General features: G+C 52.7%; 1 protein-coding gene across 1 annotated transcript; it reads right to left on the bottom strand.

Moving 5' to 3' along the window:
• Positions 1 to 3,912: 3,912 nt before the first annotated feature.
• Positions 3,913 to 15,064, bottom strand: SHH (sonic hedgehog signaling molecule). Its single transcript, XM_052806808.1, has 3 exons — positions 14,519 to 15,064; positions 9,382 to 9,643; positions 3,913 to 5,784 (listed from the first exon to the last, which is right to left on the bottom strand). Exons 1-3 carry the CDS (start codon positions 14,825 to 14,827, stop codon positions 5,078 to 5,080), a joined length of 1,278 nt encoding a protein of 425 aa, XP_052662768.1. The 5' UTR covers positions 14,828 to 15,064; the 3' UTR covers positions 3,913 to 5,077.
• Between the last annotated feature and the right edge of the window lie 291 nt (positions 15,065 to 15,355).

Raw genomic sequence — 15,355 nt, 5'->3', positions numbered from 1 at the left:
TGAGCAAATCTAATATTTATTTCACATTTAGGTCACAGGACATCAAAACAAATATTTTTACCCCAAACAGATTTCCTGACCTTGTGGTTTCACTCCTGATTCGCAGCAATTTTTGTCCAAAGAGCTGACTTGCTCTCACTTAAAAATGGAAGGAAAGGAAGTTATATAGAGTCCTGCACTGGGCTTTAAGGTAACAGCACAGCTCCCTGTGCACCCAGATCAGCTCTGGATGCTGCTCTTGATTTTACTGGAAGCAGGTCAGGATTATTAAACTCATATTTCCTGGATTTGCTCACATCTTTTCAGTCCTGAAAACCAAAATTATTTAAATAAGTAAGCCTAAACACCCCAAATGCAAAGTATTAAAAATTATATTTAACAATCTCAGCATAAACAGCGCCTGTGGGCCTCATCCTGCTCCCATCAAAACCTGAGACAATCCCATCGCTTGTAAAGATGCACTTTTTAAATATGATTTTTTCCCTTTCAGCCTGCGGAGGCCAGGGATCGCATTAACACTGCTCCATTGAAAGCTCTGAAATGTTCTGTACATGGAAAAATTATCTTTTTGGGGGTGAAGTTTGCACTAGTTTTAAGGCAGAAACTGCTGAAGAGAGAATTTCAAACGCTTAGGAAATCTAGCGGTCCCTTATGGCTTGCAGTAATGAGTAAAATAAAATGCTCTTTCTGATTTCCTTCCCCCTGTAATTGAAATAGATGTTGTACTGGAGTTGCAAAACTGCTGCCCAATTATCATGCAACTGGGCTGATTTACATCGCCTGCTCAACCTTGGCATGATGTGAAATGCTCAGGAGGGCCAATGTAAACAAATTTATAGCCCGGTAGGATATGCTGAGCTCTTAATATAGGGATAATAATATTATATATGTATACATACATGTGCATATATATATAAGAAGATATAGATAAGCAAACTTCCATATGAGAGAGCATAAAAGGCTGTTGGCTGGGGCACGGCATGGTTCCCTGGCTGTGAAAGACCTGGCTTACTCCAGTGTTTGGCTTGGAATTTAATTGCACTGGGGATGTGATCCTCTTTTACTGGCACATCCAAGCTTCCCTTTGGTTGGTTTATGTGGTGTCTGAGCACCGGGGCACTACGTGAAAGACCAGTCAGATAAACACAAACTAGCCCCAGTCCCACTAGGAACACATCTCATGTTGGCTTGGGTAGGGGAGGCTGGGGAGGACAGGCAGCCGCTGATGGGCTGACCTTCGGGGCATCTCTGTCTCCCCACAAAACCCTGCCAAATGAGTCGGCTTTGCAGAGCCACGCGGTATTTCGCAGGTAAATGAGAGACTGTCTATGTGGCTGGAGGTGGGAGAAGAGGGAGGTTGCCACCATCACATGAAGCGGCATGGGCACAATTCCTGCCGTGTTTGAAGGGTCCAGTGCCAAATCCCACAGGATGGAGCGCCAGGCTCCCCACACCCCGTTTCAATGTCACCAGGAGAATAACCGCACAGCTGAGAGTGCGATAGGAATGCCGTCACATAAGAGACATTTCAGGAAGTCTCTGTAATTTCTTTAATTATTCAGACAACAGAGCACAAGGATAATAGCTTCAAGTACATTCTTATACATTATTTTAACAGTAATAGATATGTATTTAGTCATAAACTATTCTGTAGCCACCACTATGTGTACATTTTATACAAACTATTGCCATACTCGGACCCTGAAAATGGACGGTGACATCTCCTAGACATTTTGCGCAATGTTATGACAGTACATCCTTCATACGAGAGCTGTAGCTATAGGTTGGATTGGTCCATCTGACGAAGCACTTCTAATGCATACCACGGAGGGGTGATCCGGACGTGAGGCGCCGAAGGAAGAGATGTAATAAATACACAGTGAGAGGGAGGCATACAGTCACTCAAAATACGTGCGATGGAGAACACGGCACAGCATTTCTTTGCTTGGCGAAACAGGTTGATCCTAGTATAAGACAGCATTTTAGCTTCTCTCACACCACAAAGCTCTGAGCTCGTCTCAGCCTTTCGGTGAAGATTAAATGCGGCAATGTCTGATGTGGTCCCTACCGGGGCACGTACCCTACCCTGACACAAGCATGGGCTCTGGTCTAATGGGTCTTTTTCATCTCAGTTACGATTTAGACCGAAGCCCACAAACTAACAGCTTGAAGTTTGATCACTGACATCCCTAAACACCTCCACCGCCTGACCTCTGGAGAAGGTAGGCTCCAACACGGTCGATTTTTGAGTGTAAAGGCTTTACAAAATGCCAGCCGCCGTTCAGAGACAGGGGGAAGAGAGCTCAGATGCCCAGACACCGCTGTACAAAGGCCAGACTCTTACAGCAGAGACTCATTTGTTCCACGATCACATTTTTACATGCCCCAAACCAGCCACGTTTGCAGCCCCTGACGCACCAGCAGACCCTAAAGACACGGAGGCGGCAGAGTCCGAGCCGGGGCGGGCAGCAGGTCCCCGGCACCCACCGGGCAGTCCACAGTCCCCCCGCGATGCCCCACACCGTGTGGGCATTAGGGTGGCTTGGTTCCTATCCCGGCGGTCCACACGGACGCTGCAGCACACCGGCGGTCGCACCAAAGTCTCACCACCCCGGCCATGTCCGAGCTTCAGAGGGTGGAAGTGGCCCTGGACTAGAAGCTGCCGGGAAGGAGAGCCCACATCCATCTGTTAGGGCTTGACACGGGGGTGCTCGTGCCCAGGGCTCGGCCACCAGCTCCTGACACCGCTCTGGAAGCTCCCAGGCTTTCAGCGTGGAAGAGCATGGTCTACGCTCTCTGGAGGTGGCCCCAGGCAGAGACATCCCAGGAGGCCACCTGGAGCTGCCGTCCATCCCGGTGGAGGACGTGGCTGCATCTCTGGAGCGAAAGGCTGCCCAATGGATGAACGTCCTAGACCGGCGAGTAATGGAAACTGAAGAAAAGGTGAGAAGACATTCAAGGAAAGCTCCCTTCCGGCACGGTCCTGTCGCAGACGCGCACACACAATGTTTTGCAAAATTTTTAAAGGGATCCTGGAAACCCTCTGGGGAGGACCACGCAGCGCAGCAGAACCTCACTCATCAGCACCCATCGAGGACGAGCCCCTCGGCGGGACTTGGGGCTGGGACCAGGCAGGGGATGCAGCACTGGCCCCACCACTGGGCTCCTAAAACACGTCTACAGTACGTTCACCCATTGATGGCTCAGGGCAGATTCTGATGCGTTACAGCTAGGGAACGTCTCTCAGAATAAATGAACGAATTTTTATCCCTTTTTTTTGTTTTGCAAAAGTGTTTTGTTCTTTTCTTGGTGGCCCCAAGCCCCGTATTGTTACTCCGGCAAGGTGGCCAGTGAAATCTGGTGGCCATCTCCTTCTTCCAGCATCAGCCTCAAGAATCCCAGTTAATTCCCCAAAGTCAGCGTCTCTTCCCCAGGTTTCTATCTTCTGGGCACCCAAATTAAAGCCGATTAAAATGCCGGTGCCACCATAAGGTGAAGGCAGCTGCCTGCCTTCAAATTAACACGCTTCAAAGGGCAAACTTGATTTAAGGCCCTTGGAAATCTGTGGTCTCCAGACCAGACCGGGAGGTGGACAGGGAGCTGGAGCTGGAAGAGGGGAGCATGGCCTGAGTGCGGACGGGGAGCCGGGGCTCCCGCGAAGGGAAACCGCGTCTCCCGGTCGCTCGTGCAAATAAGTGAGGTTCTACTGTTAGTACAAGAGATTCCAGGTTACGTGCAGATGTGATGGATTCCTTTCCTTAATTAAAGTACCAAAATTAAAAGTTATAAGCAACACATCTAAATAAAATAACGGGCACTCCTTTAGGCATCATGTTTCCTAAACCAATAAGCAAAAAGGAAAAAAAAAATGGGATGCACCAGGAACTCTTAGTTATTATATACTAACCAGACTGTGCATGGCACATTTTATTTCTATAAAACTATTAAAACTATTACAAAATATTCAAAAATACATTTTAGTAAATTTACAGCAGTTATTTCTCAATTTATTAATGCAAAACATCCTTTTCTCCCTTCTGTACAAACTACCGTCTCCATCGTCACAGAATTGCCGCCATGTGCGCTTTTTAAAAAATATTATTTTCTAATAAATTTTTTTTGAAGTTAAAAATAACAAAGTTTCTTACGGTTTTTGCAAATAAAAAGTTTGTGTAACAGTCTTGACTTCCATGAATGTGGCCAAATGGTGTTTTTACAAAGCAAAACATGGAAAACAATACAGGAAATGACGTTACATTTGAAACTATTTAAATTAAAATAATATATTCTCATATTTTACACTATTTCAAAAAACGAAATGTGATTCAGTTAAGTATTGATCTCTCAAAAAAATCTAATTTACAATTCTGTGTATAAAAATATAATTTACGGACCCCCATGAAGTTTGTCTTTTTTTGTGTGTGTTTGTTTGCTTGTTTTTTAGACTTGCTGAAATGAAGGAGCAATGTAATGGAGAGATGGGAAAGTACAGAATTTTGCTTTCTGAAAGTCAGGACACACGTGACATGTAGAAAAATAGACTCTGCGCAGTTTTGCTTGGCCTCACAAAATAATTTTTTCCCCTGTGAGTACAGTTCACATGATAATAAATTATCAAAGAAACTATTTAAGGCTCTTGAAGGTCCGGTTCATATCATTTAAAACATCTATTCAAAATACCAAAGAAATAAATATCCAGGAGAGGAGGAAAAAAAAAAAAACACAACAAAAAAAACAACAAAACGAAGGAACAAATAAAAATATATATATATTTATAAACTAAACAGAACAGAACTTCCCGGGGTCTTTGTTTCCCTTAAAGTCTACTTTGGACTGTCCTACTTAATTATTATTATTTTATTATTATTATTTTTAAGTCTTAATCCGTGCTCTCTTTTAAAAATATGTAATTTTTTTCCTCTTTTTTTTCTTTTAGGTTTTTATTTTCTTTTTTTTTTTCCTTTTTTCCTCCTTCCTCTCTCTCTCTCTCTCTCTCTCTCTCTCTCTGTGTGTGTGTGTCTGTGTCTCTGTCTCTCCCTCGGAGGCTGACGGGCGGCCGGGGTGGCGCGGGATGCTCTCAGCTGGACGGCACCACCATGCCCAGCGGGTGCAGAGAGTCACTATCCAGCACCCAGCTGCCGATGCGGTAGAGGAGGCGAGAGTACCAGTGGATGCCGGGGGTGGCGGGGGCACCCGTCGGGGCCCCCCCGCCGGAGGGGCAGAAGGCGGCCAGCATCCCCTGGAGCAGGCGGAAGGGAGCGAACGCCCAGTGCGCCCAGCTGTGCTCCTCGATGACGGCATAGCAGGAGGCCAGCACCCGGTTGATGAGGATGGTGCCCTGGGCGGTGAGCGGGGCGTATGCCCCCGAAGCCTCCTCCCGCAGCGAGACGCTGTGCACGGCCGCCGGCAAGAGCTGCCGCCCGCCCTCGCCCAACACGTAGACCCGTTGGCCCGGCCGTACGCGGCTGGCGAAGAGCGCCCGGCTGCTGGGGGTCCCCGCCTGCGACTGGTTGTGTTGGGGGGCCACGAAGAGGAGGTGGGCGGCCGTCAGCAACAGCCGGGCCCGGGGCTGCCGCGTCTCGATGACGTAGAAGAGCTTGTGGGAGCCATCCTCCCGGTCAAGGAAGGCGAGGAAGTCGCTGTAGAGCAGCCGGCCCTCCGCGTCGGCCACCAGCACCCGGTCCCCAGGGCTCAGGTCCTTCACCAGCTTGGTGCCGCCTTGCTCCAGGTGCACCGTGGCCGAGCCAGGGAAGCAGCCCCCCGATTTGGCTGCCACCGAGTTTTCTGTGCAAGGAGAGAGGCACAGCGGGGTTAGAGGGGGCACCCGCCGGGCCAGGGCATGGGGGCACGAGGGGACGCGCCGCTTCCCCAGCCACCCTGACCCGCCCGAGAGGCACGGGTGCAGGATGCAGCCTCGCTCCCCTCCGAAATTCCTCCATCCTCATCTACGAACATGCTCCGTTTGCACTCAGTGGGTCAAGTGAGAGTCCCCTTCCTGCCAGATTTGAGCCAGCGCATCTCCCGCTGGGTTAGGAGTTACAAGGGTCGTTTGTCTCATTAAGGAAATTGGCCAAAATATTTCCGCTGAGAAAGCTGTTTCATAAAAAATCTTTTCTGGAAGAGCTCCCCACTTGGCTACTGTTTGCCCTGCACCAACACCTGATGCCAGATAACTCGCAGGCTTTCAAAGATGAGCGGTTTTACTGGCATAAGGTTCCCTTCTAGGCGAGCGTCTGTGCTCATAGTGCTCGGGGTCCCCACTCGGCTCTTACTCAAGGAGCCCACCTAGGGCAGCAAACAGCAGAGAGCAGGAGGAGGCTTTGCCCCGAGGAGCACATGAATTTGGCCATCGCCCCACTGGAAAGCAACAGCCCGAATTTCCTGAGCCCCCCTCCATCACCCTGCGCATGACCCCATACTGCCGCCCGCCCTCGCTGCCCTCCTGTTTGGCGCGGCGGCTGCTGGGGCACATGCCACCCCCCGTAACACCTCTGCCTGGCATCCCCAGCGCTCCGGTTCACTCTGCTTTCTGAAAAAAAAGCATCTCCCTCACCTCTCCCACCCTACTGGAAGTAGGATGCTGTTCCCTGTCCCAAGGCGTGTGGTCCCCGGGCAGCCCCACACCTGCACCAGACCCAAGCACATCCCCCTTTCACCTCCTCCAGTTCTTGGAGTTACTCAGAATATAGATACTAAATGCTGCCACCAGCTGCTGCTGCTGCTGCTTTCCAGAGCAACCGAGAGGAACAATCGCAGGTTTAAGAGAGCAGAAATAGCGATGAGCCTTTAAGTCTCTCTCGCAAACCCCCTTCTGGAAGCTCAGCCACGTGCGGGGCGGTGGGAGAGGACCTCTGCCCTGTGCCAGGCTAGTCTCTGTTAACTGAGGAACTCTGCAGTGTTCCTAAAAGCTCTCATTTTCTATATACTGGGGTAGTAGCCCACGGTATGTCACAGTAGCAAGTGGCTTTGCTACAGCTGTTGAGATTCCTCATCCCTCCCTTGGTTTCTCCCAGTTACTTCCTATGCCAGTTTAGAGTCCTGGTGATTTATCTCCTAAAGGCGGTCAGATTTTATATTTTGCCGCTGTGGCGGCTACTGAAGCTCTTATGATTTAAATAAATCCTTGGAGTGTCTCCTAATGACTTTCTCAGGAAGGACAGGAAGGGTGAAAATTAGACCGTTATTGATTTGCTAACGACTTTATCACTTCTCCTTCAGAAATGAAGCAGGGAGATCTCCGAGGCCTCTTCAGGGAGGACATGGCAACAAACAAGCTATGTGCTTTATGTGGAGCCCTCCGCTAGCAACCTACACCTTCCTACAAGCCGGCGGTAAAGGTCTGGCTAGAGCTTTGTTTGCATATTCAGGGACTTGATGAATAGATCTAGTAGTGTAGCAGCTCTACAAACATGCCAGTGAATTGGCAGAGGTGTGAAAATCTGCTTCTTTGAGCAGTGCTTGTTTGGGTTCTCTAATTAAAATCCAATAAAGGATCAGCATTGTCATTCTGATTCATGTAATAAATGCAGACACTCTTGGAAGAGAGGACACTTCCATTTTTTTCCCAGCTTCTTCCCCCCCTTTTCTCCCCTCCCTATTTGTTCAGGTGCAGAAACCCTATGTGCCAATTCACACACATACTCTCCAAAAAACCCAGGACCTTCCAAGCACTATTTGCACAGCAGAGTCACTTTTCCAAGGCACTCAAGATCTGTATTTGAATTTTAAATGTAGAAGCTTGCTCTAAATACTTGCTGTAGCGCATTATCAATGTCCCTTTTACCACCCCTGCCTCTCCCTCCGCTGTCCTGGTGACAATAATTCAGGCCTTGGGGGAACTCTTCTTTGCATTCCAGTCTCCGGGATCATACTTTTTGCAAACAGAGATCTAGATAAAGAATCTTCCTGCCTGGCATTATGGGGTTTAATCTTCTCATAAGATGCTCTGTCATGAAACGAGGTTTGGACAGTTTGAAATCAGGCTGAGCGGGTAGACTTCAAGCCTGCTCCCTTGCAGCCCGCGTGGTACAGTCACACGACCCTGCCTGACACCCTCTAAATATTGCCCCCAAGTCCGTGTGCGCCGAATCTCAATGAGCAGCTTGGGGTTACTCCTCTCCTATGAAATACCCGTGGGGGTGGATTAGGGGGTGCGCTTGGGCTAAGGTCATCGCGCACCACAATCAGACACCTTGCGCTATAAAGCCCATCTTCGCTATTGAAAGGGATGTTTCGTATCACCGCAAGGCTGACAGCTTTGCAGGGCCTCCTTTTGGCTAGAAAGGACCAGGGAGCTGAACAAAAGCTGTAGCAGGCTCTCAGGACAAAGCCTGAGCAGGCCAGGAGAGGTGCTACCTCGGCTCAGCCCCTTTGGGCTGGAGCAGGGGGGATGAACCCCTTTTGCAGACAGGCATGGTGAGGCCAGGCCGGTTTCCCTGCCGTGGGGCTGATGGTTTTGAAGCAAACGGCTATATTTAAAGAAAGCCCATTATTTTCTTTTGCAACCAAGTGTTTCTTGACACTTTCAGTGGGCTGCTTGGCTGGAGGATGCTATTAGAAAGCGCTTTAGCTGCCGTGCAGCCAGGTGGAGGGAGGCGGCGGGGGGGGGGGGGGAGCTGGCACTTGCCAACCGTTTTGCTCCCCCCCAAAAAAGTGTCAAGTGTCGAGAAAATGAACTCGGTGTGTCGGGATTTCTTGCGAGCTGTTCCCGGGTTGAGACAGCGTGTGGCGTTGTAAGCACAGGGGAGGGGAGGGAAAAAAATTATATGTGTGTGTATATCCCTATCTGGGAATTTCCTAGCGGCTACCGCTGAAGAAGGCTGGGGACCACGTTTCTTATTTATTTTCCTGGCCGGCTCCCACTCGGAGATTAGCGATCGCGAGTAAGGCGTGCAGCCAGCGGGGCGGCTGGAGACGGCCACTAGTGTTTGTGTTGAACATGCTCTTTGGATGGGGAAAGCAGCAAATCCCACGGGGGGAGGAGAAGGGTGTGTGGCTGCGGCGCAGCGCTCGTGGGAAGGCTGGGCAAGCAAACCACCCAAATAAAATGCTGTCAAAAAGTGCTGCAGCTGGCTGGGCTTTTTTTTTTTTTTTTTTCCCCTTTTTTCTCCCTCTCTCCTTCCTTTTCCCCACCCCTGCGCCGGCGGGATCACTAAGAGGCGGGGAGGGGGGGGGGCTAGGCTTCGCCCTCGGGGGCTCCGCTCCGCATCCCCGGCGGAGCCCCGACGGAGCGGTCCGGGCTGACGGGCACCCTGCGGGGACGGGGAGGGGGCAGCACGGGCAGCACCGGGCAGCGCGGAGAAAGCTCTGGGGGGGCTGAGCCGTGGCCCGGGGATGTCCCCCCGCACCGCGACGTATCCCTGGGCAGGTTGCCCGCCTTACCTGCTTTGACGGAGCAGTGGATGTGCGCCTTGGACTCGTAGTAGACCCAGTCGAAGCCGGCCTCGACGGCCAGGCGGGCCAGCATGCCGTACTTGCTGCGGTCCCGGTCCGAGGTGGTGATGTCCACGGCGCGGCCCTCGTAGTGCAGGGACTCCTCGGAGTGGTGGCCGTCCTCGTCCCAGCCCTCGGTCACCCGCAGTTTCACCCCGGGCCACTGGTTCATCACCGAGATCGCCAAGGCGTTCAGCTTGTCCTTGCAGCGCTGCGGGGATACGGGAACACGGGGAAGGGCGAATTGCGGGGGGGCACTGCTGCAGCCAAGAGCAGACCCCCACCCCTCGCCGTCTATCACCCCCCAGGGCCTCATCCTGCCCTCCCTCCCCAGCCAAACCGGCGGCAGCCCCCCCCCGCCCCCCCGCCCCAAAACGCGCCGCAGGGCTGAGCATCTTCTCCCCCGCTGCCAGGGAGGAAGGGGGAGGCAGGTGAGGAGGAGGAGGAGGGGGGTGAAACTTGGGGACGCGGGAGGAAGAGAGGGGTGAAACACCACGAAGACCCACCGGGACGGAGCCGCCCCCTCCCCCGGCACCTGCCGCAGGGAGCGGGGGACCCCCCCGCCCCATCACCGGCGCTGGGGGGGGGGGGGGAGTGTGTCGGTTCAAAGCCACCTGCACGGAGCAAATTCCTGCCGCTAAGTGCCCTGTCCCCTTCCCGAGAGCAAAGTTTCTGCCGAGAACAAACACTCGCCATCTATCTCGGAGTCACGGATTCCCCCCCGGAATGTCTCTCCGGGTCTTTTCAGCTTAATTCTGTGTTGAAAGGGGTCTCAATACATGTTAACAGCCTTTATGTGCTGGAGGGAGGGGTGGGGTTTTTTTTCTCTCCCTTCGCCCATCACTCATTAGAGCCCTCAAAGCAGCATGGGCTGGGAGCATTCACTCCGCTTCAAACATACATCGGCGCTCGCCTACAAAGCCGAGCAAATCCATACAATAATATAGCTCTTAGTGGGAAGATGAAAAGCAAGGGAGGGCCAAGGAGGGAAGTTAAGCGAAGCAGGGATGCTATGCAAGCTAGAAGACCCTTTGTGTGAAGTAAAACGTTTTCCAGCTCCGTGGAGAAGCCACTACAGGGTTTTCCATCGCCCCTCCGGAGCCACCGGCCTTCCCCGTGGCTGAACCGGGCCCTGCAGCACCGGGGGCCTGCGGGGACCGAGCAAAGGAGGGGGGTGGGATGGGGGGAGGGAGGAGAAGGGCAGCTGCAACGGTGGAGGGGGGGGAGCTCTAAATGAAACCCTGAAAGTTTGGGGGGGGGTGTCCTATTTTAGCCAAGGGGGGTAATAGACACGCCGGCGGTAGGGGAAAAGGACTTGCAGCCTCCCAGAAATAGGAAATCAGCACCGAAAGCATTGAAAAGCGCTTGGCTAAAGGTAGAGAGTTAGGAACACAAGCGTTGCCAACTTTTTTCCCCCCTTTTTGAGAGGAAAATAACTCGTGGATATACGCGATGTGCCTCGCATGATGCAAATATCGACGTGGGTTAAAGCCAGGACAGGATGCAGTAAAGCTGCTCTTCCCTCACTTTTGCTGGCCTGACTGGGATGCTTGGCCTTCTGCAGGACCATTCTCCCCGGTGTGCTCCCAGCACACCCGTAACAGATCGCAAAGGCCCCCTTCGCAGCTCCCAGAAAGGCAAAGCCCCTCCATTATCCCGAGGACGCTACTTTTAGGGACGTGACAAGGTTGCTCAACAAGAAAGTTCCCGTGTGTCATAGCCATAAAAAGCAATTCCAGCAATACACAGGTCCCCAAGAGATATAAAACGCAATCGCGAGCTCACTTTGGACTCTCTGGCCTACCGTTTTATGGAAAGAGCTGGGTGTTTGGGTTTCGGTACGGTGCCCGGCAGCAAAGCGCAGCAGCACAAGGAAGTTGAGTTTGATTTATTTATTATTTTTCTTTCCCTTCTCTCTCCCTCGCACACCTGAGAGGATTGATACGCTCCTCCACTGACTTACAGGGGGAAGGGGGCGAAGGATCAAAAGTCTCAGCTCCTGATAAGGCGACAGCCCTGCGCGACACGGCCATGTCGTGCCCCGCCGCTGCGCACGGGAGGCAGCGGGCAGCGGTGCGGGCAGCGGTGCGGGCAGCGGTGCGGGCAGCGGTGCGGGCAGCGGTGCGGGCAGCGCCGAGGGGCTCTTGCCGCTCCGGCCCTGCCAGCACCGGCTCCCGGCTTCAGGCGAAATAAAGAAGAAACAACCTCCTAAAGGACTTTCTTCCCTTTTATACTGCCTGAGCTGGATTGTCAGAGTCAAAAGCCGTGAAGCCCAGACTATTTATTAATTCATTGGGTCGTGTGCCACAAATCAAGCCCAATTCTGTTCAGCCACCGTGAAGCTCAGCAGGGCTGCCTCCACTAACGCTTTGTGTGGAGGCAAAGTTGTTCAACAAGCCCTCTCCTGCCAGCTCCTAATCTCTTCACAAATGAATTGCTTGAAGGAAACACTTAACAGGTACCTGTCAGTGTAAACAACCTGGTGGGCTTCCTAAATGCCAAGTTGATCTCTAAATTCCTCACATCACGCACCGGTTGTGTGCCTGCATTACACGAGATTGCTATTTTATTTCATACAAATTCCAGCTTTATCATACTGACCTGGCCTCCTTATCTCTCCCCCGAATCCAGCCAATGGCTGGGGTGGGGGGGAGGGAGGGGAGGAAGGGGAGAGCCTTCAGCAAACTGCTGTTGTCACCTGCAAAGTTGAGAACCTGACTTACCTACCTCTGTTTGCGTTCCCCCCCCCCCCTTCTGGAGTTAATATTAACCAGCGGCTAATGCATTCGGCAACTATTCGGCAAGTTTAACGATTCCGTTCAGGGAAGATCTCTCCATGGTTGAAGGGCTCGCGAAGCAGGCAACGAGAGGTTGCCGGCCGAGGGAGAGAGGGAAGGAGAGAAAAGCAAGGCAGGGAGCCCGGCGGCAGCACGGCACCTCGGGGCGCTGCGGACCCGGCCGTGCCCGGGGGAGGGTGGGCAGGGGCAGCCCCTCCGCTCCCTCCGCAGCCCCGCTCCGCTTCCCCGCTCCCCGCCTCGCCGAGGGGTGCCGGAGCCCGGCTCGGTCCCCCACCTCGCTCCCCTCTTTGCCGCCGGGTACCCGGCGTTGCGGCCCTCCGGTCCCCGCTGCCCTCAGCCCACCTCCCCCCTTTGTGTCTAAGGCAAGGGAATAAGCACTGAGGGAGGGGGGGAAAAAAAAAAAAGTATTTGTTTTCGTTTCGTTCGTCTGAGGGAAGTTGACAGAAGGTCAGGAGTTCAGCCGCTGCCAGCTAATGCAGCGAGAGCGGCCAGCCGCGTAGCCGGCGCGGCGTGCCCCGGGAGAGCCGCGGGGCCGGGGTCAGCCCGCACGCCGCCCCCCGGCCCGCAGCCCACCACCTCTCCCGACCGGCTCCCGGCTCCCGGCTCCCGGCTCCCGGCTCCCGGCTCCCCCGCCCCCCGCCTTCCCCTACCCCCGCCGCCCCGCTCCGCTCCGCCGCGCACACGCACCGGCGCAGCCGCGCAGGGAGGGATGCGCCGTGCCCCGGCGGGAGCCCCGTCTCCCGCGGAGCCGCCGCCGCCGCCGCCGCCGCCGGGCTGCGGAGGGAAGGGTGAAACCCGAGCCGCCGCGATCGATACGCGAGGGGAGTAAGTGGAGCTGAAAATGCGAGAGATGCGGCTCGACTCGCCGCACGCCTCGCACCGGAGGCAGCGAGGGCGGAGGGACCGCGGGTGCGCGGAGGGGCGCGGACCGCCCCGCGCCCCCCTCCAGCGGGGGACCGACGGCCGCACCGCTCCGCGCCCCTGCGCGGGGCAGCGGCGGGCGGGCAGAGGCGCGCCGCCGCGCTCGGAGGTACGGAGCGATTTAAGGTGGTCGGGAGGAGATGGTGGCGGCCGCCGGTCCCTCGCCCCGGGAGACCCGGCAAACGTGCGGAAAATCAGGCCGAGGAACGGGGAGAGTTTGGGAAATTCCACCCCCCCCCCCGCACCCCCCCTTCCCCGCGTCCACTCCCCGCCTAGTCCTTCCAGGCGACTCCTGTTCTAGCGCTGAAGGTGGGGCTTAAATGTATTAATATTAAAAAAGCGCTGTTGACCTATATTTGGAGGAAACCCATTTCCAGTGTCTAGATTGCATGTAGTTTCAGAAACTCCGGGATTGGCAGAGCAATTGACTTCACCGAGCTCTCTGTTGAGCATGAATAATAATTATGAGGTGACTCTCGGAGAGGTTCTCTCCCTCTCTCTCTCTCTTTCTTTCTTTTTTTTTTTTTTTCATAAAATGGTTCCGCAATCTGATTCCACCCGAGATCCAATATTTACCCAGTTGTAAACCTTGTGCCATCAGATTTTTTAAAACAGAAGGTGATGCAATGCCGATAAGTTGCAAGTCCCTCCCCTACTGAAGTACCAGAGCATTGGTGGCGAGCATCCTTAAAGAAATATCAATATATTTACGCTCTGATGGGCACAATTGCAAATGATGGTATTGCAATACGAGCTATATAATACGGAATCAGGAGAGGAATGGTCGATCCGGCTTCAGCTGCCTTTTGTGAGTGCACGACTGCATGCCTACTAAATTTAGAATATGCTCGCGAGGGAAAAAAAAAGAATAATGAAGGCTAAAATGAAATTAAGCAAAAAAAAAAAAGAACTAAAATAAAATAAAATATATATGAAAAAAACCCAAGTCAGCAGGCGTAGCAACCGAGGACTGCGTTTGTAATAATGAGTGAGTGGCCTGGCGGTCACTATACACTTGGGGTCCTCTGAGCTGTATGCAATTCGTTTGATCAAAGTGCATCCTTGGGGACAAATGCAAACAGCAATCTCTAACCAAGTTACAGGGAACGCCATGGCACGGTAATGACTGTAAGTATCACACAGATTCCCCCACCGACTATCTCGATAGCTCCAGCTCCAGCCCCTGCTAACTTGTCTGGATAGATGGTATTTACATTCAATGGGGGAAACTAGCCGAGTTTGGAGGGGCGGGGGGAGGAGGGGGAGAGGGAAAGGGGGGGGCTTTCAAAAATACTAAGACAGATGCGTCCTTTAGGATTGCTCAGAGAGGTTAACAAACACAAATACAGGTATCTCTGTGGCTCTACCTGAGTCATCAGTCTGTCAGCTCCCGTGTTCTCTTCATCCTTAAAAATAATGTCAGGGTTGTAATTTGGGGTTAGTTCTTTAAATCTCTCGGAGTTTCTTGTGATCTTCCCTTCATATCTTCCACTGGCCCCTAGGGTCTTCTCTGCCACATTGGGAATAAACTGCTTATAGGCTAAAGGGGTCAGCTTTTTGGGGTGTCTCCTTTTTCCAATGCCCCTGCCTGGTCCACAAGTCAGCCCAGAGGAGACTAAAAGAGCGCAGATGAAGCCCACCAAGAGAATTCTTGTCAACAGCAGCATTTCGTCCATTGAATCCAATTACTTCAAAGCTCTCTGTGCCTATCCCTGGCTGTCTCTCTAGAGCTCTCTCTCCTCCTATGTCCTTGTCTGCTTTCTGAATCGTATACTATCCACCGATCCCTAGCAAGACAGGTGCTGGAATGGCAGGCTTTAGGTCGCTGATAACGGAACACATCGGAGTTTGGTCGGGAGACAGCAATCGAGAGACAAAAAAAGGGTCTGATTTTAATGGTAGCAAAGCAAGACGCTTGTGAGAGGAGTCTGCCTTTAGTTCTATATTATAGCTGCCAGGGCCGAGAGCTGATTGGCCAAGGCGAGACAAGCTTGTCTTCTGATGTTTTAACCCTCAAAAAGGCAACAAATTCTTGAAAGATTTTTTTTTTTCCTTTTACCTGAAGGGCTTGGAGCTGAGAGGGGTGGAGATCGCGCTTTCTTGGGATAACATCAATTACACGCTGGTTTTTTTTTTTTTTTAAACTTTCTTGGCAGAATGGTACATTTGTCAGCAAGAGGAACAGATGCCTCTGTGAAAGGGAG

The sequence above is a fragment of the Harpia harpyja genome, chromosome 1 (genome assembly GCF_026419915.1).
Source record: "Harpia harpyja isolate bHarHar1 chromosome 1, bHarHar1 primary haplotype, whole genome shotgun sequence".
NCBI lineage: Eukaryota > Metazoa > Chordata > Aves > Accipitriformes > Accipitridae > Harpia > Harpia harpyja.
The sequence above is the reverse complement of the archived record's forward strand: the minus strand, read 5'-3'. Positions and strand labels throughout refer to the sequence as shown.